Raw genomic sequence first — 23,295 nt, 5'->3', positions numbered from 1 at the left:
TGCTTGTGCACTGCTTGGAAAAGAAGCCAGAACCGAAGATCACAGCCACTTTATGCTGTGAATTTGCTGTTCACGAGATATGCCCGCCCATGGCCTCATCCCCCTTCCTCTCCGTTTTCCTGACTGGGCAGAGAGAGAAACGAGGGCATTTATCTGAGAACACTGCCTGTGGGGTCCCAGAAAGCACCTTCCACAGTCAGATGCTCCTTCATCTTTGAAGATGGAAAGGAACACTCTCGGTGTGTCCCCGCCTCGCCTGCCTCTGTTTGAGGCCTTGACCGAACCCCCTCTTGGGTTCCAGAGCTGAGGAGATCCATTTACTCATGAAAGGGAGCTGAGGCAGCTCTGAGGGAGGACCACCAAAGCCAGAACAGCCCCGAAGGCGGAGAGACCTCGTGTTTATGAGGCCACACATGCCTACACGGGACTAAATGAAAAAGTCCCGTATTTCCACAGGAATGTCCACACTCTGCAGCTGATATTCTTTGCTGACCCGTAACGTGGGATAGGCTTTCTTGAGCTTACAAATTTTCATCCTGCCATGGAAGAGTCAGCACACCCCTTAATCATGAATTTGGTGTTTTTACTGTCATAAACATCTTTAAGGACATTCAGCAGCTCTAATTCGTCTGGGCTTCTGAGGTGAATTATGATTTTGTTCCAAAGATGTTTCCAGTTTCCTGGCAGTCCCTCTGTTTCTCCTGGGGTTCACCTACTTCTCACTGTGCTCTCAAGGCTTCAAGCCTCCTTGAAGCCTATAAACAATTTATTTTCTCCTATTAACAATTTATTTTCTCTCATTCTCTGGAGAGCAGAGGGAAAATGATTTCTTCTGAGAAGATTCAGGTTTTGCACCCTTTATTACACACACACACACACACACACACACACACATACACACACGTTTTATGTATGAACATATGATTTGTGGGGACCTTGAAGAGAATTTGTGGATTCCTTGAAACTTATCCAGGCACCTTAATTTAAGATGCCTTAGTTTAACCAAAACGTCTATTATTTGTTTCTGATACTACCCGTGTTGCGTAGCTATCTAGATTTTCCTCAAAACTCCCTCTTTCAAAGCCCTTTCCAGTCTTTGTCATTGCAAGTCTGCTAACAGCTGCTCATCATACTTTCGAGGGCACGTGCCTGAGGGGTGAGGTGGTACAGGCTGGACCTTATGTCCTGGGCTTCCTTCCAGGTTACCAGAGAGCCCAGAGATTAACCACTGAAGTTTCTAACATTGCCAACGGTGTCCTGACATGTGTTTTTAAACACTGGGGGGCTGGGCCAATGCTCTGGTGGCAGCTGTGGAAATCACGGCACAGATCTCCCTCTAGGAGAGAACTGGCTGTGGGCATGCAGTCAGCTGCCTGTCACCAGCTGCAGTGCCTTCAGGACCTGCCACTGCGTTCAAGTGCAGAGCACTCTCCCCCAAAGAGCCCCCAGTCAGTGACTCAGCATGCTGGGGTTTCCAGGCTGGCCATTTCCACGAGGGTGGGGCTCCTCTCTGGGCACCCTCTCCTTGCAGGGCCAGCTGAGACTGTCTCAGGTCTGTCGCACAGATGGAGGCTCCTCCTGCTCTATCTTCCCCTCCCTCCGTTTTATAGATGTTGGATCTGCACAGGGGTCTCAAGCCCACCCCTTCCTACCTTCCTCACCCCTCACCTTTCTCTTGCACTTCGAACTCTGTCTTGGTATCTGCTTCTGGGAGGACCTGAACGGACACAGCTCTACTCATAGGTGACACTGTTGGTCACTTCACACAATAACTTCCCAGATCCCTGCACAGAAATAGCTCCCATGTCTTGCCAACCCATTTTGCCACAGAATTAGGTTGGGTTCCATACATCCATTTATGCAATGTATTGGGGTTCATACATCCATTTATGCAATGTATTGGGGTTCACACATCCATTTATGCAATGTATTGGGGTCCATTCAGGTGCGTGTAGGTGCATAGGTTCCCAGAGGATGAGAAAGAGGCATGAGGTAGTCAAAAACATACTTTATTTCTGTATGGAGATTCTTTCTAGGATCCTGGGCTGGAACATATAGAAACTTCAGGAATTACCCCTCTCCACTTATACAATTCTTCCTGAAAACCAGGTCAGTAAGGTCAACTCCCAAGTCCCCTTTTCCCAGGGTTCCATGGAGTCCTTCCAGGAGCAAGGGCATTCCAGGGCATCTTAGCATTCAAGTGGGAGGCGGAAGACAAGGACTCCTGTCCTTTAATTCTTCCCATACAGGTCTCCCTCCCCAGCCCTCAATTGCTATGGTCCTACTGTGAGTCCATGATATACATCAGCTTCTCTCCAAAAAAAAAAAAAAAAAAAGAGGAATTGGCACAATACAAATAGCACATTGACAGCAACTGGATCCCATGTTTTGGAAGTAATCTAACAAACATGACCCCACGATGTCTTATATTCTATTACTACTAAACAGTACATTAAGGAAAAACACTTAGGAGATCAGCACAGGGTGACACATTACGATAAGAATGATGTCCATGCATAGTGAAAGTCATGATAATTCCTTACCCATAGGAGGTTACAACAATTCTGTAAGTTAAATGGGTGGTGGAGAGTGGGCCAGAGGAAGGCTTGCTGGGCTCTCACAGAGGAAATGCTCTGCTACATTTGAAACTGCCTGCTCCCTCTTCTTGGGTGCAGTGATGATGCTGTCCAATCACATCCCTTAGGTCCCATGGTCTGGCTGGTATCTCCCTTTGGATTTAGCTGGGAGAGCTCTCATTGCAAAAAAGCTGTCTTAAAGTTCCCTGCCTTTGCCTTGAGTTCCTATGTTGAGTGTGAGTCTTTAGAATCCCATGGAGAATCTGCTTCTCAGTTGGTGGCATGCCTGCTGGGCAGCCTAGATCCACTAATACTGGGGAGTTAGCAATGTCCTATGGGTAGGCTCCTCAAGAACAGAAGGAGCTGTGTGTCCCCAGCTCAGGGTCAAATCCAGAACAGGTACTCGACCATCCTTGTTGAATTCAACTCTAACCTCTTTCATAAAGAGGATGTCCCCTACTCCTTAACACCTTCTTCTTAGATACTTCTTCATAATCATGCTGGTTCTTTGCACCCCTTGGAAGCCCATGCATGGCATGATTCTTTATCAGAAGTATGACTAATGCTTTGGGCACTGACTTTTGTTGTCCCTAAATTATGTGTTCCATTCATATTTTTGCACTGAGGTGGCTTTACTTGGTTTATTTAGTCCTTCTCATGATGCTTTGGAGAATATGGCTGTCAGGTCTTGCTGGCTTATACTATTGCTATACAACTTCTCCTGGCCTGGTGATGCCCTGGTAGGGTTGGAGCATGGCTGGTAAAGCTGTAAACCCCAGGTGCAGCATTGTTCTCCCTCAACATGATGGATGCAGCACATGTGCTTGCTTTCTTCACACCACAAGGAAGGCATTCCTGGTAGTTACATGGGGTTTCTCCTTTCAGCCATGTCCAGCCAAAGCACAGATCTGAGAGACAGAAAGAAACTGCATGCTCACTTGTCAGAAACTCCCAAACTTAAAGTTTCCAAGCTTTAAGTTCATGACTTTCAGCCCACTGGCTGTTCTGTAGGGTTGATCGGTCATCCCACCTCTTATAGACAGGAGGCCAGCACAGCCAGGGGGCAGGAAGGGGAGACTCAAGCGTCTAAAGGGAAGAGGCAAGATGGCATCTTCCCACAAATGCTATTGCAGGGGTCCCTTCTCAGTGACTGGGCATCTGAGCACATGCCTGATGCTAGACAAAGCTTAAACTCGGGACTAGTGCCCCTGCCTTGGAATACCCAGAAGGCCGAGCAGGGAGCTCACATGTTTGTCTTCCCTGATGGTATTCTCCAGCTGCGAGACTCGGCCTGCAAAAGCCTGATGGAGAGAGTAAGATTTGACACCAAGTCCTCTGCTCTGGCAAAGGCCAATCTTCCAGAAGAAGGAAAGTGCTCAAGAGTTTGGGATAAATCAGAGTATGTTGTATGTGGATATTGATACATGGTCTTAGCAGTTCCTACATCTCTAGGAGCTGGATGTTAAGTCGCTAGACTTGCTGCTCCTATTCTTTCTGAGACTACCAATTTTTGGTGAAACAAACCAAAAATTCATAGGATCATTGAAACTTGAATGTCAAAATTTGAAGGGACACCTAGATGACATACTCAGCCTCATAGCTTTACAAATAAGAGAGGATCAGATAAAGTATGGCACTGTTCTCCTGAGTCTTGGTCCAAAACAGACATTAGTTGGTATCAGTGGACATGTTCCACTTGCACTGATTGCTCAGGAGAGTTACTGGGGACACAGTGTAGTTGAACTTGAGGCTCTCAATCCCATGATGCACTGAGATACTGAAATGCCAAAAGGGGGCAGAAGTATGCCTTCTTTTCATGGATGCTTAGAAGACAGGGTGAAATCTTTCATTCAGATTTTCTGTGGTTCCTCCTTTTGTTCATCTTATCAAGCAAAGGCTGATGCAGTGTGAGCCACCAGCTAAAGGGAAATAATCTAAGCAAGACTGAGATCAGCTTTATTGAAGTAAGAGGGAGGCTCCGGGTAGGCAGATCCATTGGATCTGCACTGCAGGAGTCACCCTGAAATGAGCACCTACATGCGATTAAAGTTAATTCCAGGATCATGGAATGAATTGCAGAGAAAATCAAGTCTAACCTTCCCATTTTACAGGCTCAGAGAAGCTGGATGATTTGCTTTAGGTCATACAGCGTATGGGGGTCAAAGACATGGAAGAATTCAGGTTTTTTACTCAAGGATGGAATATTTTCCCTAAATGATTCTGATCCTTTCACAAGTCTCAAGGATGTTGCTTATGGTTTCTATATAGCGTACTTATCCATGCATGAAATGAAACAAGATAAAGCATGGTGGCCGTGTCTACCAAAGGCCCTGTGGTTTAGGAGAGCATGTTGGAGTAGAAGCTGAAGCTCTCTGTCATAGTCTTGGAGTCGCTGCGAGAAGAGCCGTTGGAGGTCCGGTCCGGGATAAGGGCATGGCTTTTGGGCCTTCCTCCAGCTCTTCCTCATGGGCCCCCACCACGGTGGAGACAGTGGTCTCCAGGCGGCTGACTTTATACACACTGCCCTGGGTCTGGAGGTACCGAGTGGATTTCATTTCGAGCCCCTCATAATCACCAGCACTGATGAAAGGACAACACCGAAAGGCATGCTTGAAGCCCAGACGAAACCTGGAGAGAGAGTGGATGGAGAGGTAACCCTTGGTAACCCTTGGCTATAGCCTCTTTCCCACCATTGCGTTAGCCCCTTAATACTGGACGTATCCAAATGTGACCCTGTGTTGTTATTATTTTTTTAATTAATTGACAGCTGGAGATGCTAAGGACAAAAACCCTTAAAGGTCATCATCAAGGTCAACTCTGGGACTAGAACTTAGGTTCACATGAAGTGCATGTCCATACTGAGAGCAGCTGTTGAAATATGCTACCTCCACTGGTTTAAGGTCAGGTGATTTTGGATAAACAAAAACATTCACTAAGTAGTTACCATATGCACAATACTGAGTCAAGACTCAGTCCTCTCCTTCAAATAGCCCACTGACTTTCTGTCAATCATGTCCCTTCAGAGTGCCTGTTTCCATGTTTTTTAAATAGGAAGAATCAGCTTTTACTTAAAAACATGCTGGGAGATTTAACCTAGAAATGTTTAGGCAGGTTGTGAGGCTCTCAGAAGAAAGACTAATCTGTGAATTAGACTTTCAAAGATCATTTGGAAAAGTCCCAGAGAATATCTCTCCCCAGATTTATAGCACCTGAGTGTCTCACTCACAGAGGGTACCTTATAGGCTGGTAACTGCTGGCTATAAATGTGACAAGTATTTTATCCCTCCCCCTCTCTCTCTTGCCTCCTTTTCCACACAGAGGCTGGGGTGGGGGGTGTGCTCTGGATGACTGAGCTGCCACCGGGGTATCCCAGTCCCTCTTGGGGTCTCTGCACACTATGGGGAATTCTTTCCTGTGGACCACCACTCCTGATGGACTCTCCCTTCTCTTACTTGTCTGAGATTGTCATCTACACCAAAGTCTCTCTTGACCCTTGTGGCCAAGAAAAGGCAGAACAGGCCTTTAAGGCCATGACTTCTTTTTGCTTACCCTGTCCTGCTGGAAGTGGTAGAAGAAACCGGGAAAAGTGGTCCAGATTGTATTATGGGATGGGAAGAGGAAAATGAGAGATCAGAGAAGGAAAAAGATGCCCTATGGTGGGTAATATTAGTGGCATCCCCTTCTCTCTCTCTCTCAGTCTAGGATTCTCACTCCTCATTCACTCGCTGACTCTCTGTCTGTATGCACAAACCCTGTGTGCATGGGATCCATAGCGTAGACTGAAAAAATTCATGACCTTGATCAGTCTTGCAACATGCTTTATATGCATCAATGACAAATGTTTTCAATCTGCCCCTGCCCCTCCACCCTCCAAAACTGACTTTGTAACCAGTGTTTAAAAGTCAGAAGATTTCACACAAAATATGAATTTATGGTTCCTCTGGAAAAAGGAAAAAATAGCTCCTTGGGGCTCATGTTCTTGCATGGTGTTAATCGGCAGAGATTGAACAGCATGATCATTAGTTTTCTGTAGTCCCTACCACTCCCATTTACCTTTACAGCTGGCTTTGCTCCTTTGGGTTGGCTGCTTGATCATAGGTAAATGATCTTGTCCCCAGAGAGAGTATGGGGGATGGGGTCCTTACCTGTCATTGAGGCAGCAGTAGATGATGGGGTTGTACATGGTAGAGCTCATGGCCAGCCACATGATAGCCAGGTAGACCTGCTGAATAAACTTCTCCAGGTAGAGATCAGGGTTGATGTAAGGCAGGAGGAAGAAGATGTGGAAGGGCAGCCAGCAGATGGCAAAAGTGCATACAACGACAATCATCATCTTAACCACCTGGCAAGAGGTTGAGACAGGTGAGACCATCAGCACATCCTCCTTTTTTTCATGGTTATTTTCTCTCTTCTCCTGCCTCCTTATTCTGCACAGTGTGATATGTGGTGGGAAGTAATTATAATAACACCTTTCAAGGTGGAGAAAGGACAGTTTATATACAGTGCCAAAGGACTTTGGTTACATCAGAGGGTGGCCATATGACTAACAATGTAACTATCACTTGAGAACTTAGAAATGCAAGTTCTTGGACCCCTTCCCAGACTTACTGAATCAGAAGCTGAGTATGGGTTCCAGAATTCAATGTTTGACAAGGCCTTCTGATGAGTCAAATGTACACTCAAGTTTGAGAACAACTGTGTTATATCATTCTGGGCAATGACTGGAGAAGCCAAGGGAGACCAGATTAATGAGCAAAGGGGGATGGGTGTTCAGGAGGAGACGATCCAGGAAGCAGCAGAGGGAAATGCGTAATGAGCCAGAGTAGGCTGCTCGGCTTAAAGATTCAGGGGAAGGGAAAGAGAAATGATAGGATTTGGACAGCTGCAGTAAGAGTGTCAGATGTTTAAAGGGGATATTAACAAAAAAGTCTTATGAACGCTGGGCAATGTAATCCATTCCTTTTTATCCCCAAGAAATCTTCAGAGAAAAACTACCTAGAAGAGGTGTGGCCAAGATAGTGGAGTAGGAGGACCCTGAGCTCACATCACCAAAATTACAACTATTTCAGAGCAACTGTCTATGAAAATGACCTGTAGACTAGCAGAAAAGATTTTCCTTAGCTAAAGATGTAAAGAAGGAGGAGTTCCCATCATGGCTCAGTGGTAAACGAATCCGACTAGGAACCATGAGGTTGTGGGTTTGATCCCTGGCCTTGCTCAGTGGGTTCAGGATCTGGCGTTGCCTTGAGCTGTAGTCTAGGTCGCAGACGTGGCTCGGATCTGGCGTTGCTGTGGCTCTGGTGTAGGCTGGTGGCAACAGCTCCAATTCTACCCCTAGCCTGGGAACCTCCATATGCCTTGGGAGCGGCCCTAGAAAAGACAAAAAAAAAAAAAAAAAAAAAAAAAAAGATATAAAGAAGGAATCACAATGAGATGGGTAGGAGAGGCAGAGATGCAGTACAGTCAAGGAGGTGACTGATAATAATTATAGAGGTCCTCCCCCAGGGGCAGGAGGTCTGAGCCCCACATCAGGTTCCCCAGTCAGGGGGACTGCACTGGTAAGACAAGCCCCCAGAATCTCTGGTTTTAAAGGCCTTCAGGGCTTGCATACAGCAGAGCCAGAGGGCTGTAGAGACAGATTCTGCTCTTAAGGAGTGTACAAAAAAATCTCACATGCTCTGAGTTCCAACAGAGAGGCAATGACTTAAAAGAAGCATGGGAGTTCCCATCGTGGCGTAGTGGTTAACAAATCCGACTAGGAACCATGAGGTTGCAGGTTCGATCCCTGCCCTTGCTCAGTGGGTTAACGATCCGGCGTTGCCGTGAGCTGTGGTGTAGGTCGCAGACGCAGCTCGGATCTGGCATTGCTGTGGCTCTGGTGTAGGCTGGCAGCTACAGCTCCGATTCGACCCCTAGCCTGGGAACCTCCATATGCTGCGAGAGCAGCCCAAGAAATAGCAAAAAGACAAAAAAACAAAACAAAACAAAAAAACCAGAAGCATGGATCGGACCCACTTGCTGACCTTGAGGAGCCTCCCAGAGAGACTGGAGGCAACAGGGACCACCCTGGGGGACAGAGATGCTGGTGGCAGCAATTTTGGGGAGCTTATTCTACCATGAGGATGCTGGTTTTGGCAAATGCCCTTTTTGACTCTTCCTTCTAGCCTGTTAGCTCTGGGAGCTTACCTATCCATCATGGGCCAGAATCACCACCAGGCCCCCCATAGATCTGCAGCCATCTACCCTAGGACCTGGCCTGTGTACCAGTGGGCCAACACCAGACTCAGGGCCTTCCAGCTTTGCAGCTAGCTCCACCCACCAATGGGCCAACAGCCACCACACAAGGCAGGACCTGGCAGTGAACTGAGTTGGGGGGCCAGCCTCACCTATAAGCATGCCCACAGTAGTCACCCCACCACAATAGAACAGCCCACACAGCACACTTAGGTGGCACTCCTAGAGCATATAGCTCTGCTGATCAGAGACGAGTGTGCTACTGGCTCCATAGGAACACTCCAACATAAGGCCACATCTCCAAGATCAGAACATGTAACCAACTTACCTAAAACATAGACATAAGCACACACAATTTGAGGAGACAGAACAATATGTTTTAAACAAAGGAACAAGACAGAACCTCAGAAAAAGAACTAAATGGAGCAGAGATAAGCAATCTATTTGAAAGAGTTCAAGGTAATGATCATAAAGATCATACTAACTCAACTAATTCAAGAGAAAAATGGATGAATACAATGAGGATTTAAACAGAATTAGAAAATATGAAGAAGAATCAAACAAAGCTTAAGAATATATTCTTTATATTTATTTATACCTATTATTATAAAATTAAAAAATTTCACTGTAAACTAGAAGGCATGAACAGTGGATTAGATGATTCAGGTGAATGGATCAACAGACTGGAAGACATCCAAGCTGAACAAAAAGAGAAAAAGAAAATAATTAACAAAAAATGAAGATAGTTCACTTTGGGACAACCAAAGCATATTTGCATCATAAGAGTTCTGGAAGGATAAGAGAGAAATAAACAGACAAAGAACTTATATGAAGGATAATAGCTGAAAAGTTTCCTAACCCAAGAAAGGACACAGATAGGTCCAAGAATCATAAGGAGCCCCAAACAAGAGGAACCCAGAGCAGTCCATACCAAAACACTTTATCTTAAAATGGCATAGGTTGAAGATAAAAACCGAATGTTAAGAGCAGCAAGATCAAAGCAAACAGTTACATACATGGGAACTCCCATAAGACTGTCCACTGACTTTTCAGCAGAAACTGCAGGCCAGAGGGAGTGGCACCATATATTTAAAGTGATGAAAGTATAAAACATACAACCAAGCATACTCTATCTGGCAAGACTATCATTATATTTGAAGGAGAGAGAAAAATTTTAAGACAAACAACAGCTAAAAGAATTCAGTGCCAGTTTGGAGGTACTGGATTCCTTTAGCTGTTAAAAAAAAACTTCTCTGAGTGGAAAAGAAAATATAAAAAATTATGAAAGGAGACAGTCTCATTGGTTAAAGCAAACATAGTAACAGTATTAGATCAATCACTTATAAAGCTAGTAGGAAGATTAAAAGACAAACATAGTAAAATCATCTATATCCAGAATAAGTAGTTAAGGAATATACTAAAGACATACAGTATGTTGAAAATATTGAACATGGGGAACTGTCATCAAAAATCTACAAACAATAAATACTAGAAAGGCTATGAAGAAAAGGGAACCATACACTGTTGGTGGGAATGTGAATTGGTACAACCACTATGGAAAACAGTATGTATGTTCCCTAAAAAAACTAAAAATGGAACTACCATATGATCCTGCAATCCTACTCCTGGGAATATATCTGGAGAAAACCATAATTTGAAAAGATACATGCACCCTAGTATTCACTGCAGCACTATTTACAATAACCAACATGGAAGCAACCTAAATGTCCATTGACAGAAGAATGACTATAACAGATGTTGCACTTATATACAATGAAATATTACTTAGCCATAAAAAATGAAATAATGCCATTTTCAGCAACATGGATGGATTTGGGTTTATTATACTAAGTGAAGTAAGTTAGACAAAGACAAATATCATACGATATCTTTATCACTTACATGTGGAATCAAAAAATGATACAAATGAACTTATTTACAAAACAAAAACAGACCCACAAACTTTGAAAACAAGCTTATGGTTACCAAAAGGAAAAGGTGGGGATTTGGGATTAACATATACACACTACTGTATATAGAGACAGGATTAAGATGGCGGAATAGAAGGACTGGAGCTCAACTTCTCTCCTAAAAACAACAAAATTCACAACTAAAGACTGAGCACTCTTCACCCAAATAGACTGGAAACCTTAAAAAAGATGTCCTATTCCAGAAGAAAAAGAGGAGGACACATCAAGAGGTAGGAGTGGCGATTTCATGATATAAACAACCCCATACCTCCTGGGTGGGAAGCTCCACAGACTGGAAACTAACTGGTTCACAGAGACTCACCTACAGGAGTGAGAGTTCTGAGCCCTACATCAAACTCTCTTGTGTGGGGATCTGGCACAGGAGAAAGAGCCCTGGAGCATCTGGCATTGAAGGCCAGTGGGGCTTGTGCGCAGGAGCTCCATGGGACTAGGGGAAACGGAGACCCCATTCTTAAAAGGCACACACAGATTTTCACATGCACTGGGTCCCAGGGAAGAGTGAGGTCTCCATAGGAATCTGGGTCAAACCTGACTGCAGTTCTTGGAGGACATCCTGGGAAAACAGAGGTGAATGTGGCTTGCTGTGAGGGAAGGACATTGAAAGCAAATCTCTCAGGAATATTCAGCAGCTGCCTTTCTTTGGAGGGGGCCATTTTGGGAAAATCTGTCCCCACCCGTCAGTCAGTGCTGAGAAGCCCCAGGGCAAGCAACAATCCAGGTGGGATCACAGCCCCACCCCTCAGTAAACTGGCTACCTAAAGACCCCTCAGGCACACAGCTGCCTCTAATCCCATCCAGAGACTAAGTCCCACTCACCAGAGGGATTAGAATCAGCTCCACCTACCAGTGGGCAGGCATCAGCCCCTCCCATCAGGAAGCCTACAGCAAGCCCCCCATACCGACTTCAGCCACAGGGGGCAGACATTGAAGTAAGAGAGGCTACAACTCTATTATCTGTAAAAAGGTCACCACACCAAAAACCTATAAAAATGAAAAGACAGAGAACTATAACTCAGATGAGGGAGAAAAGAAAAACCCCAGAAAATCAGCTAAGTGAGGAGGAGATTCTTAGCCTCCAGGAAAAAGACTTTAGACTATTGACGCTGAAGATGATGCAAGACATTGGAAATAAGCTGGAGGCAAAGATGGATAACTTACAGGAAACACTGACCAAAAAGATACAAGATATAAACTTTAAACAAGAAGAGATGCAAAATACAATAACTGAAATAAAAAATTCGCTAGAAGCAGCCAACAGCAGAATACAGGAGGCAGGAGTTCCTGTGGTGGTGCAGTGGTTAACGAATCTGACTAGGAACCATGAGGTTGTGGGTTCAATCCCTGGCCTTGCTCAGTGGGTTAAGGATCCTGCATTGCCATGAGCTGTGGTGTAGGTTGCAGAAACGGCTCAGATCCCGCATTGCTGTGGCTCTGGTGTAGGCCGATGGCTACAGCTCCGATTAAACCCCTAGCCTGGGAACCTCCATATGCTGCAGGAGCAGCCCTAGAAAAGGCAAAAAGACAAAAAAAAAAAAAAAAAAAAAAAAAGGAATACAGGAGGCAGAAGAATGAATAAGTGAGGTGGAGGACAGATTAGTGGAAATTATGGATGTGGAGCAGAAAAGAGAAAAAAGACTGAAAAGAAATGAAGAGAGTCTCAGAGAACTCTGGGACAATGTTAAACACACCAACATCTGTATTATAGGGGTGCCAGAAGAAGGAGAGAGAGAGAAGGAGACAGAAAATATATTCCAAGAGGTAATAGCCGAGAACTTCCCTAACATGGGCAAGGAATCACTCACTCAAATCCAGGAAGCACAACGAGTACCATATAAAATAAAGCCCAGGAGGAACACCCTGAGACACGTACAAACTGACCAAAATTAAAACCTAATCAAACTGACCAAAATTGAAGACAAAGAGAAAATCTTGAAAGCAGCTAGGGAAAAGAAACAAGTAACATACAAGGGAACCCCAATAAGGTTATCGGCAGATTTTTCAGCAGCAACTCTGCAGGCCAGAAGGGAGTGGCATGATATACTTAACACGATGCAAGGAAAAAACCTCCAACCAAGATTACTCTACCCAGCAAGGCTCTCATTCAGATTTGAAGGAGAAATCAAAACCTTCACAGATAAGCAAAAGGTGAGAGAATTCAGCAACACTAAAACAGCCTTACAACAAATACTAAAGGAACGTCTATAGGCAGAAAAGAACAAGAGAAGAAGGAAAGAAAAAAGAGCAACAAAAGCAAACCCAAGGCAATTAATAAAATGACAATAAGAACATACATATCAATAATTACCTTAATTGTTAATGGACTAAACGCCCCAACCAAAAGACATAGACTGGCTGAATGGATACAACAACCAGACCCATATATATGCTGTCTTCAAGAGACCCACTTCACTTCTAGGGACACAAACAAATTGAAGGGAGAGGATGGAGGAAAATATTTCATGCAAACGGGGATCAAAAGAAAGCTGGAGTAGCAATACTCATATCAGACAAAATAGACTTTAAAATGAAGAACATTTAAAGGGACAAAGAAGGACATTACATAATGATCAAAGGATCAATCCAAGAAGGTGATATAACAATTTTAAATATCTACGCACCCAGCACAGGTTCACCACAATATATAAGGCAACTGCCTACAACCTTAAAAGGACAAACCGACAATAACACAATCATAGTGGGGGACTTTAACACCCCACTTACAGCAATGGACAGATCAACCAGAGAGAAAATCAATAAGGAAACACAGGCCCTGAATGAAGCATTGAACCAGATGGACTTAATAGATATTTATGAGACATTTCATCCAAAAGCAACAGAATACACATTTTTCTCAAGTGCACATGGAACATTCTCTAAGATTGATCATATCTTGGGCTACAAATCCAACCTCGGTAACTTTAAGAAAATTAAAATCATATCAAGCATCTTTTCCAACCACAATGCTATACTACCGGAAATCAACAACAAGGAAAAACACTGCAAAAAACACAAACACGTGGAGACTCAACAACATGCTACTAAACAACCAATGGATCACTGAAGAAATCAAAGAGGAAATTAAAAAATACCTAGCAGCAAATGACAACAAAGATACGACACTCCAAAACCTATGGGATGGAGCAAAAGCCATTCTAAGAGGAAAGTTTATAGCAATACAAGCCCACCTCAGGAAACAAGAAGAAGCTCAAATAAACAAGCTAATTTTACATCTAAAGCAGCTCGAGAGAGAAGAACAGACAAGACCTAAAGTTAGTCGAAGGAAAGAAATCATAAAGATCAGAGCAGAAATCAATGAAATAGAAGCAAAGAAAACCATAGAAAACATCAATGAAACAAAAAGCTGGTTTTTTGAAAAGATCAACAAAATTGATAAACCCCTCGCCAGACTTATCAAGCAAAAAAGAGAGAGGACTCAAATCAATAAAATTAGAAATGAAAAAGGAGGAGTAACAACAGACACCACAGAAATACAAAGGATCATAAGAGACTACTATATGCAACTATATGCCAATAAAATGGAAAACTAGAAGAAATGGACAAATTCTTAGAAAAGTACAATCTCCCAAGACTAAACCAAGATGAAATAGAAAAGATGAATGGACCCATCACAAGAACTGAAATGGAAACTGGGATTAAAAAACTTCCAATAAACAAAAGTCCAGGACCAGATGGCTTCACAGGTGAATTCTATCAAACATTTAGAGAAGAGCTAGCACCTATCCTTCTGAAACTATTTCAAAAAATTGCAGGGGAAGGGATACTCCTAAACTCATTCTATGAGGCCACCATCACCCTGATACCAAAACCAGACAAAGACACCACAAAAAAAGAAAACTATAGGCCAATTTCACTGATGAACATCGATGCAAAAATTCTCAACAAAATACTAGCAAACTGCATCCAACAATACATTAAAAGGATTGTACATCATGATCAAGTGGGATTTATCCGAGGGATGCAAGGGTTCTTCAATATCCACAAATCCATCAGTGTGATACACCACATTAACAAACTGAAGAATAAAAACCATAAGGTCCTCTCATATGGAAAAAGCCTTTGACAAAATCCAACACCCATTTCTGATAAAAACCTCCAGAAAGTGGGCATAACAGGAACCTACCTCAACATAATAAAGACCATATATGACAAACCCACAGCAAACATCATTCTCAATGGTGAAAAGCTGAAAGAATTCCCGCTGTGATCAGGAACAAGACAAGGATGTCCACTCTTGCCACTACTCTTCAACATAGTTTTGGAAGTCCTAGCCATGGCAATCAGAGAAGTAAAAGAAATAAAAGGAATCCAAATTGGAAAGGAAGAAGTAAAACTATCCCTATTTGCAGATGACATGATACTATACCTAGAGAATCCTAAAGACTCTACCAGAAAACTGTTAGAGCTCATCCACGAATTTGGCAAAGTCGCAGGATACAAAATTAATACACAGAAATCTATGGCATTTCTATACACTAACAATGAAAGAGCAGAAAAAGAAATTAGGGAAGCAATCCTGTTAACCATCACATCCAAAAGAATGAAATACCTAGGAGTAAACCTACCTAAAGAGACAAAAGACCTGTACTCTGAAAACTACAAGCCACTGATGAAGGAAATCAAAGATGACACAAATAGATGGAAAGATATACCATGCTCGTGGATTGGAAGAGTTAATATTATCAAAATGACTATACTACCTAAGGCAATCTACAGATTCAGTGCAGTCCCTATCAAATTACCAAGGACATTTTTCACAGAACTCGAACAAAATATTTTAAAGTTTGTTTGGAAGCACAAAAGACTCAGAATAGCCAAAGACATCCTGAAAAAGAAAAATGGAGCTGGAGGAATCAGGCTCCCTGACTTCAGACTATACTACAAAGCAACAGTCATCAAAACCATATGGTACTGGCACCAAGACAGACATATAGATCAGTGGAATAGGATAGAAAGCACAGAATTAAACCCATGCAACTATAGCCAACTAATATATGACAAAGGAGGCAAGGGTATACAATGGAGAAAGGACAGCTTGTTCAATAAGTGGTGCTGGGAAAACTGGACAGCCATGTGTAAAAGAATGAAATTAGAACACTCCCTAACACCCTCCACAAAAATAAACTCTAAATGGATTAAAGAACCTAGGTATGAGACCAGACACCATAAAACTCTTAGAGGAAAACATAGGCCAAACACTCTCTGACATAAATGACAGCAACATCTTCTCAGATCCACCTCTTAGAATAATGACAGTAAAAACAAAAATAAACAAATGGGACCTAATCAAACTGCAAAATTTCTGCACAGCAAAGGAAACCCTAAACAACACAAAAAGACAACCCACAGAATGGGAGAAAATCTTTGCAAGTGAATAGACTGACAAGGGATTAATCTCCAAAATTTATAAACAACTTCTGTAGCTCCATACCAAAAAAACAAACAACCCCATCAAAAAATGGGCAGAAGATGTAAACAGACAGTTCTCCAAAGAAGACATACAGATGGCTGAGAAACACATGAAAAGATGTTCAACATCACTCATTATTACAGAAATGCAAATCAAAACCACGATGAGGTACCACCTTACACTGGCCAGAATGGCCATCATTCAAAAGTCTACAAACAGTAAGTGCTGGAGAGGGTGTGGAGAAAAAGGAACACTAGTACACTGTTGGTGGGATTGTAAATGGGTGCAACCACTGTGGAAAACAGTATGGAGAGGCCTCAGAAAACTAAACATAGAACTACCATTTGATCCAGTAATCCCACTCCTGGGCATCTACCCAGAGAAAACCATGACTCGAAAAGACACATGTACTCCAAAGTTCACTGCAGCACTCTTTTCAATAGCTAAGACATGGAAACAACCTAAATGTCCTTTGACAGAGGAGTGGATCAAGAAGATGTGTTACATATAGACAATGGAATATTACTCAGCCATTAAAAAGAACGAAATACTGGCATTTTTAGCAACATGGATGGACCTAGAAACTATCATGCTAAGTGAAGTCAGCCATACAATGAGATACCAACGTCAAATGGCTTTCACTGACATGTGGAATCTGAAAAAAGGACAGACTTAACTCTTTTGCAGAACAGATACTGACTCACAGACATTAAAAACCTTATGGTCTCCGGAGGAGACAGTTTGGGGCGTGGGGGGATGTGCTTGGGCTGTAGGATGGGAACCCTGTGAAATCAGATTGTTATGATCATTATACAACCACACATGTGATAAATTCATTTGAGTAATTAAAAAAAACATACACACTACTGTATATAAAGTAAATAATCAAGAAGGACACACTGTGTAGCACAAGGAACTCTACTCAATATTATGTAATAACCTATATGGGAAAATAATCTGAAGAAGAATGTATGTATGCATATTTATAACCAAACCCACTCTTCTCTACACCTGAAACTAACACAACTTTGTAAATCGACTATGCTCCAATATTAAATTAAACTAAATTAGAAAACATTAACTATGAGGGGGAGGGGAGTAAAAATAAAGGGTGGTTAGACTTAAGTGGTCACCAAGTTAAAATACTCACATATGTATATTTATATATAGGCTGCTATATATAAACCTCGTGATAACCACAAATCAAAAATCTATAATAGATACGCACGAAAAAAGAGAAAGGAATCCAAACATAACATTAAAGGCAGATGTTAAATCACAGGGAAGAGAGAAAATAAGAAGGATGAAAAAGAACTACCAAACAACCAAAAATATTTAACTAAATCTCAATAAGTACATGGCTATCAATAATAATTACAAATATAAATAAAGTTCTCCAATAAATAGATGTAAAGTGGCAGAATGCATAAAAAAAAGACCTACATATATGATGCCTACAAGAGACTTATTTTTATTTTTATTTATTTATTTTTTGTCTTCTTGTCTTTTCTAGGGCCGTTCCCGCGGCATATGGAGGTTCCCAGGCTAGGGGTCTAATCGGAGCTGTAGCCCACGGCCTACGCCAGAGCCATAGCAACGTGGGATCCGAGCCGCGTCTGCAACCTACACCACAGCTCACGGCAACGCCGGATCGTTAACCCACTGAGCAAGGCCAGGGATCGAACCTGCACCTCATGGTTTCCAGTCGGATCCGTTAGCAACTGAGCCACAACAGGAACCCCCAAGAGTCTTTTTTTAGATCTAATGATACACAGACTGAAAGCAAAGAGATGGAACAACTTATTCCATGCAAAAGGAAGTGAAAAAAAAAAAAAGCTAAGATAGCAATAGTTACATCAGACAAAGACTCTTAACAAGGGACAAAGAAAGACATTACATAATGATCAAGGAATCCAGCCAAGAAGAAGATATAATGATTGCAAATATATAAGCATTCAACATTGGAGAACCCATATATAAAGAAAATTTTAAAAAAACATAAAGGGAGAAAGCAACACTAACACAGGAAACTTAACCTAGTTAAATCAACAGACAAACCATCCAGACCAAAAAATCAGTAAGGAAAATTGACCTTAAATGACACATTAGATAAGAGGGATATATATCTTTTAAAAATTTTTTATTAAAGTATAACTGATTGATAATGTCCCTTCAATTTCTTCTCTACAGCAAAGTGACCCAGCTACCTGTACACACCTGCTTTTTTTTTTTTTTTTTTTTTTAATTTTCCATCAGGTTCTTACCCAAGAGACTGGATACAGTTCCCTGTGCTGTACAGGAGGACTCTATCACTCATTTGTTCTAAATGTAATAGTCTTCATCTACCAATCCCAGATTCTCCATCAATCCCCCTCTCTCCACACCCCTCTGGCAAACACAAGTCTGCCCTCCATGTCTATGATCTGTTTCTGTTTTGTAGATAGACCATTTATGCCATATTTTATACTCCACATATGTGATATCATATGGGGTTGGTCTTTCTCTTTCTGAGTTACTTCATTTAGTATGAGAGTCTCTAGTTCCATCCATGTTGCTGCAAATTGCGTTACTTTGTTCTTTTTAATGGCCAAATAGTATTCCATTGTCTATATACATATATTGTATATGTGTGTGTGTATATCTATATATACATATATATGTGTATATCTATATCTATCTATCTATCTATCTATCTATCTATCTATCTATATATATATATATATAGAGAGAGAGAGAGAGAGAGAGAGAGAGAATACATCTCTAAATCTTTTGATCTCTCCACAAATCTGAATGAGAATTTTGATGGGTAGAGTATTCTTGGTTCCATGTTCCTCTGCTTCATCACCTCAAATATATCTTGCCTCTCCCTCTGGCTTGTAGAGTGTCTGCTAAAAAAATCAGCTCATATCCTTATGGGATTCCCTTTTATGTGATTGATTGCTTTTTCCTTGTGGCTTTAAATATTTTTTCTTTGTATTTAATTTTTGTCAGTTTGATTAGTCTGTGTCTCACTGTGTTTCTTCTTGGGCTTATTTTGTATGGAATTCTATGTGCTTCCTCAACTTGAGTGAGTGTTTCCTTTCCCATATTAGGGAAAATTTCAGCTATAATCTCTTCAAATATTTTCTCTGGCCCCTTTTCTTTCTCTTCTCCTTCTGGAACCCCTATGATGCAAATGTTTGTATGTTTAAAGTTGTCCCAGAGGTCTTAGACCCTCTTCAGTTCTTTTCATTCTTTTTTTTGGGGGGGGGGTCTGCACCCACAGCATATGGAAGTTCCCAGGCTAGGGTTTGAGTGGGAGCTACACCTGCTGGCCTACACCACAACCACGGCAACGCAGGATCCAAGCCACATCTGTGAACTATACCACAGCTCACAGCAATGCCGGATCCTTAACCCACTGAGTGAGGCCAGGGATCAAACCCACAACCTCATGTTTCCTACTTGGATTTGTTTCCACTGCACCATGATGGGAACTCCCCATTCTTTTTTTCCTTATTCCCTTTTATGGCAGTGATTTCCACCACTATCTCCCACCTCACTTATTTGTTCTTCTGGCTCCATTAACCTGTGATTGGTTCCTTCTAGAGTATTTTTCATTTCAGATATTGTGCTATTCATCTTTCTCTTTAAATCCTCTATCTCTTTGTTAAACATTTCTTTTAAGTACTCGAGCTGTGTCTCCATTCTTTTTCCAGGATCTTGGATTATCTTTACTATCATCACTCTGAATTCTTTTTCAGGTAGATTGCCTATCTCTTCATCATGTAATGGTTTTTGTATGTTTTTTCTTGTTCCTTTGTCTGAAAGCTACCTCTTTGTTGTCTCATAAATGTCTACCTTTCTGTTTATTATCACCTTGACAGCAGGTACATAGATTCAGCAGCAGGTGCCCACTCCTGGAGTTCTCAGCAGTGGTGTCTGTTCCAGAGCACATGTTGGGAGCAGTGGTATCACGCTCCCTCTCCTGGAGCTGGGTAGATGCTAGGTATGGGGTATGTGAGGCAGGTGGCAATGATTCACAGTTCAAAGGATTGCTTTTGTAACATGTGGGGGTAGCAGTGTCTCCTGCAACCCCTTCTGCTACTAGGTAGCTTTCAGGACATTTTCCTACAGCTTGAAATGTCAGCAGTTGCTCCTGACACCCCTCCCTTTGTCGGGAAGGCTCTAGGGACTGCTCTGTAGCTGTAGGGGCAGGTGCCGCCATTCTGCTATCACTCCCCTTGCTTGGCCACTATAGGGATATCTCTCTAAAGCCCCAAGGGGGAGTTCTTGTCATGGCGCAGTGGTTAATGAATCCAACTAGGAACCATGAGGTTGGGGGTTTGATCCCTGGCCTCGCTCAGTGGGTTAGGGATCTGGTGTTCCCATGAGCTGTGGTGTAGGTCACAGACTCGGCTCGGATCCCGAGTTGCTGTGGCTGTGGTGTAGGCCAGCGGCTACAGCTCCGATTCGACCCCCAGCCTGGGAACCTCCATGTGTCATGGGAAGAGGCCCTAGAATAAGGCAAAAAAAAATAAAAAAATAAAGCCCCAAGGGCAGGGGGCTTTTCCCTAACTGTTGCTAACAGGCTTTCTCTGTAGCTGGAGGAAGTGTGCTTCTGGTGGTCACTCCCCCTGCCAGGCTGCTGGTAGGAGTGCTCTCTGTAGCCACTGTGGATTGGAATGTGGATTAATGGGCTTCCCTTGTCTCCCTTGGTATGGAACGGGTGCCATTAATGCAGGCCTTTGCAGGGCCACTGGGAGGTGCTCTGCAGCTTGTGTTTTTCTCCAGCCAGGCAGCCCACAGCTCCAGCAGGACAATATTCTCTGTATACATCTATCTTGTCCTAAGAGCTCTCTTGGCTCTTTTTGGTACAGATTGGGTGCTGCTAGTGATACAAACCTGCCTCAGGAAACCAGATTCAATGCAATCTATCAAAATACCAAAGGCAATTTCACAGAACTAGAACAAATAATTCTAATTTATGTGGAAACACAAAAGACCCCAAATAACAATAGCAATCTTGAGAAAGAAGAACAATGTTGGGGGTATTATGTTCCCTGATTTCAAAAACTATACTAAAAGCCACAGTAATCAAAACTGTATTGTACTGGTACAAAAACAGACACAGAACTCAATAGAACAGAACATAGATCCCAGAAATAAACCCACACTCTTATGATCAATTAATCTCTAACAAAGGAGGCAAGAACATACGAGGGGGAAAAGACAGCCTCTTCATCAGCGATGTTGGGAAAAGTGGACTGCCATATGCAAAACAATCAAACTGGATTACATTCTTACATTCTATATAAAACTAAACTCAAACTGGATTAAAAACTTAAATGAAAGACTGAAAACATAAAAACTCCAGAAGAAAACTTGAAAAGCACCCTTTTGACATTGGTCTTAGAATTTTTTTTTTTTTTTTGCTTTTTTTTTTTTGCTTTGTCTCCTCATGGAAGGGAAACCAAAGCAAAAAATGAACAAAAACAAATGGAACTACAGCAAAATGTAAAGGTTTTGCATGGTGAAGGAAGCTATAAACAAAACGAAAAGGCAACCTATTGAATGGGAGAAGATATTTGCAAACTATATAACTGATAGGGGGTTAATATCCAAACTATACAAAGAACTTACACAACTCAGCATCAAAAAACCAAACGACTGCTTTAAAAAGTGGGCAGGGACCTGAATAGTTTCCCAAAGAAGACCTACAGATGGCCAAAAGGCACATGTCAAGATACTCAACATCAACGAAGAACTGCAAATCAAAATCACAGTGAGATATCACCTCACATCTGTCAAAATGGCTATATCAGAGAGACAACAAATAATGAGGGTTGGTGAGGATGTGGAGAAAAGGGTACCCTTGTGAAGTATTGGTGGGAACATAAAACAGTATAGAGATTCCTCAACAAATTGAAAATAGAACTACCGTATGATCTAGCAACTCCACTCGTAGGTATTTATCCTAAGAAAACAAAATCACTAATTTGAAAAGATATATGCAACCCAATGTTTATATCAGCATTATTTATAATAGCCAAGATATAGAAGCAACCTAACTGTCCACTGATAGAAGAATGGGTATAGAATATGTATTATATATGTACAAGGGAATACTACCTGGCCATAAAAATGAAATCTTGTCATTTGGGACAAGATAGATGTATACAGAGGGTATTGTCCTAAGCTAAAGTCAAATAACACATGGTTTAACTTATATTTGGAATCTTAAAAAAACAGAACAAACACAAAACAGAAGCAAATTCATAGAGAATAAATGGGTCATTGCCAGAATGGAGAGGAATGGGTATGGGTGAAATGGGTGAAGGGGATTAATAGGTACAAATCTCCAGTTATGTAATAAATGTCATAGGGATGTAATAGGTAGCACTGGGAATATGGCCAGTAATATTTTAACTTTGTATGGGGACAGATGGTTACTAGGTTTATTGTGCTCATAATTTCACAGTGTATGCAAATGTTAAGTCATTATGTAATATACCTGAAACTAATGTAATACTGTAAGTCAATAATACTTCAATAAAAAAATAAAAACTATCTAGCATCCACACAACGAAATACTAGGCAAAGAGTTACCAAAAGAGGAAAAAAAAAAAGAATGAGAAAGCTCTTTCTATATTTGATTTTGTGGATACTCTTAAGTATAAAAATGTGGGGAAGAAGAGTTGTATTTACTGTTTGTATTAAAAAGAAAAGAACATATATTTATACAGTTTATAAATACATTACAATATCTGGAAGGACTAATAACAATCAACAGTGATTACCATAGTGTGTGTTGGTGTGTGTGTGTGTGTCTACGTATGTGTATGCATTCACATTTGGTAACTAGGTAGAGGGAGGACCTAGAAAGGAGGGGACCTTTCATGGTAAGAGTCAATGTATTTTTTTGACTTAGAAATTTTTTAAATTAAAGTGTAGTTGATTGACAATGTTCTGTCAATTTCTGCTGTACAGCAAAGTGACCCAGTCATACACATATATACATTTTTGTCTCATACTATCTTCTACCATGTTCTATAAGAAATGATTGGATATAGTCCCCTGTGCAGTA

At 41.8% G+C, this 23,295-nt stretch overlaps 1 protein-coding gene across 1 annotated transcript in view; it reads right to left on the bottom strand.

Moving 5' to 3' along the window:
• Positions 1,989-23,295, bottom strand: part of TACR1 (tachykinin receptor 1) — a 182,367-nt gene continuing 161,060 nt past the window's right edge. The window contains exons 4-5 of the mRNA XM_021087317.1: positions 6,722-6,918; positions 1,989-5,204 (exon numbers count right to left, since the gene is read on the bottom strand). Of these exons, the coding sequence (XP_020942976.1) occupies positions 4,952-5,204; positions 6,722-6,918 (450 nt within the window). The 3' untranslated portion in view covers positions 1,989-4,951. The remainder of the gene's footprint in view (positions 5,205-6,721; positions 6,919-23,295) is intronic.

This window comes from Sus scrofa, chromosome 3, assembly GCF_000003025.6.
Source record: "Sus scrofa isolate TJ Tabasco breed Duroc chromosome 3, Sscrofa11.1, whole genome shotgun sequence".
Taxonomy (NCBI): Eukaryota; Metazoa; Chordata; class Mammalia; order Artiodactyla; family Suidae; genus Sus; species Sus scrofa.
Note: the sequence above shows the minus strand (reverse complement) of the source record. Positions and strands in the feature narration are given on the sequence as shown.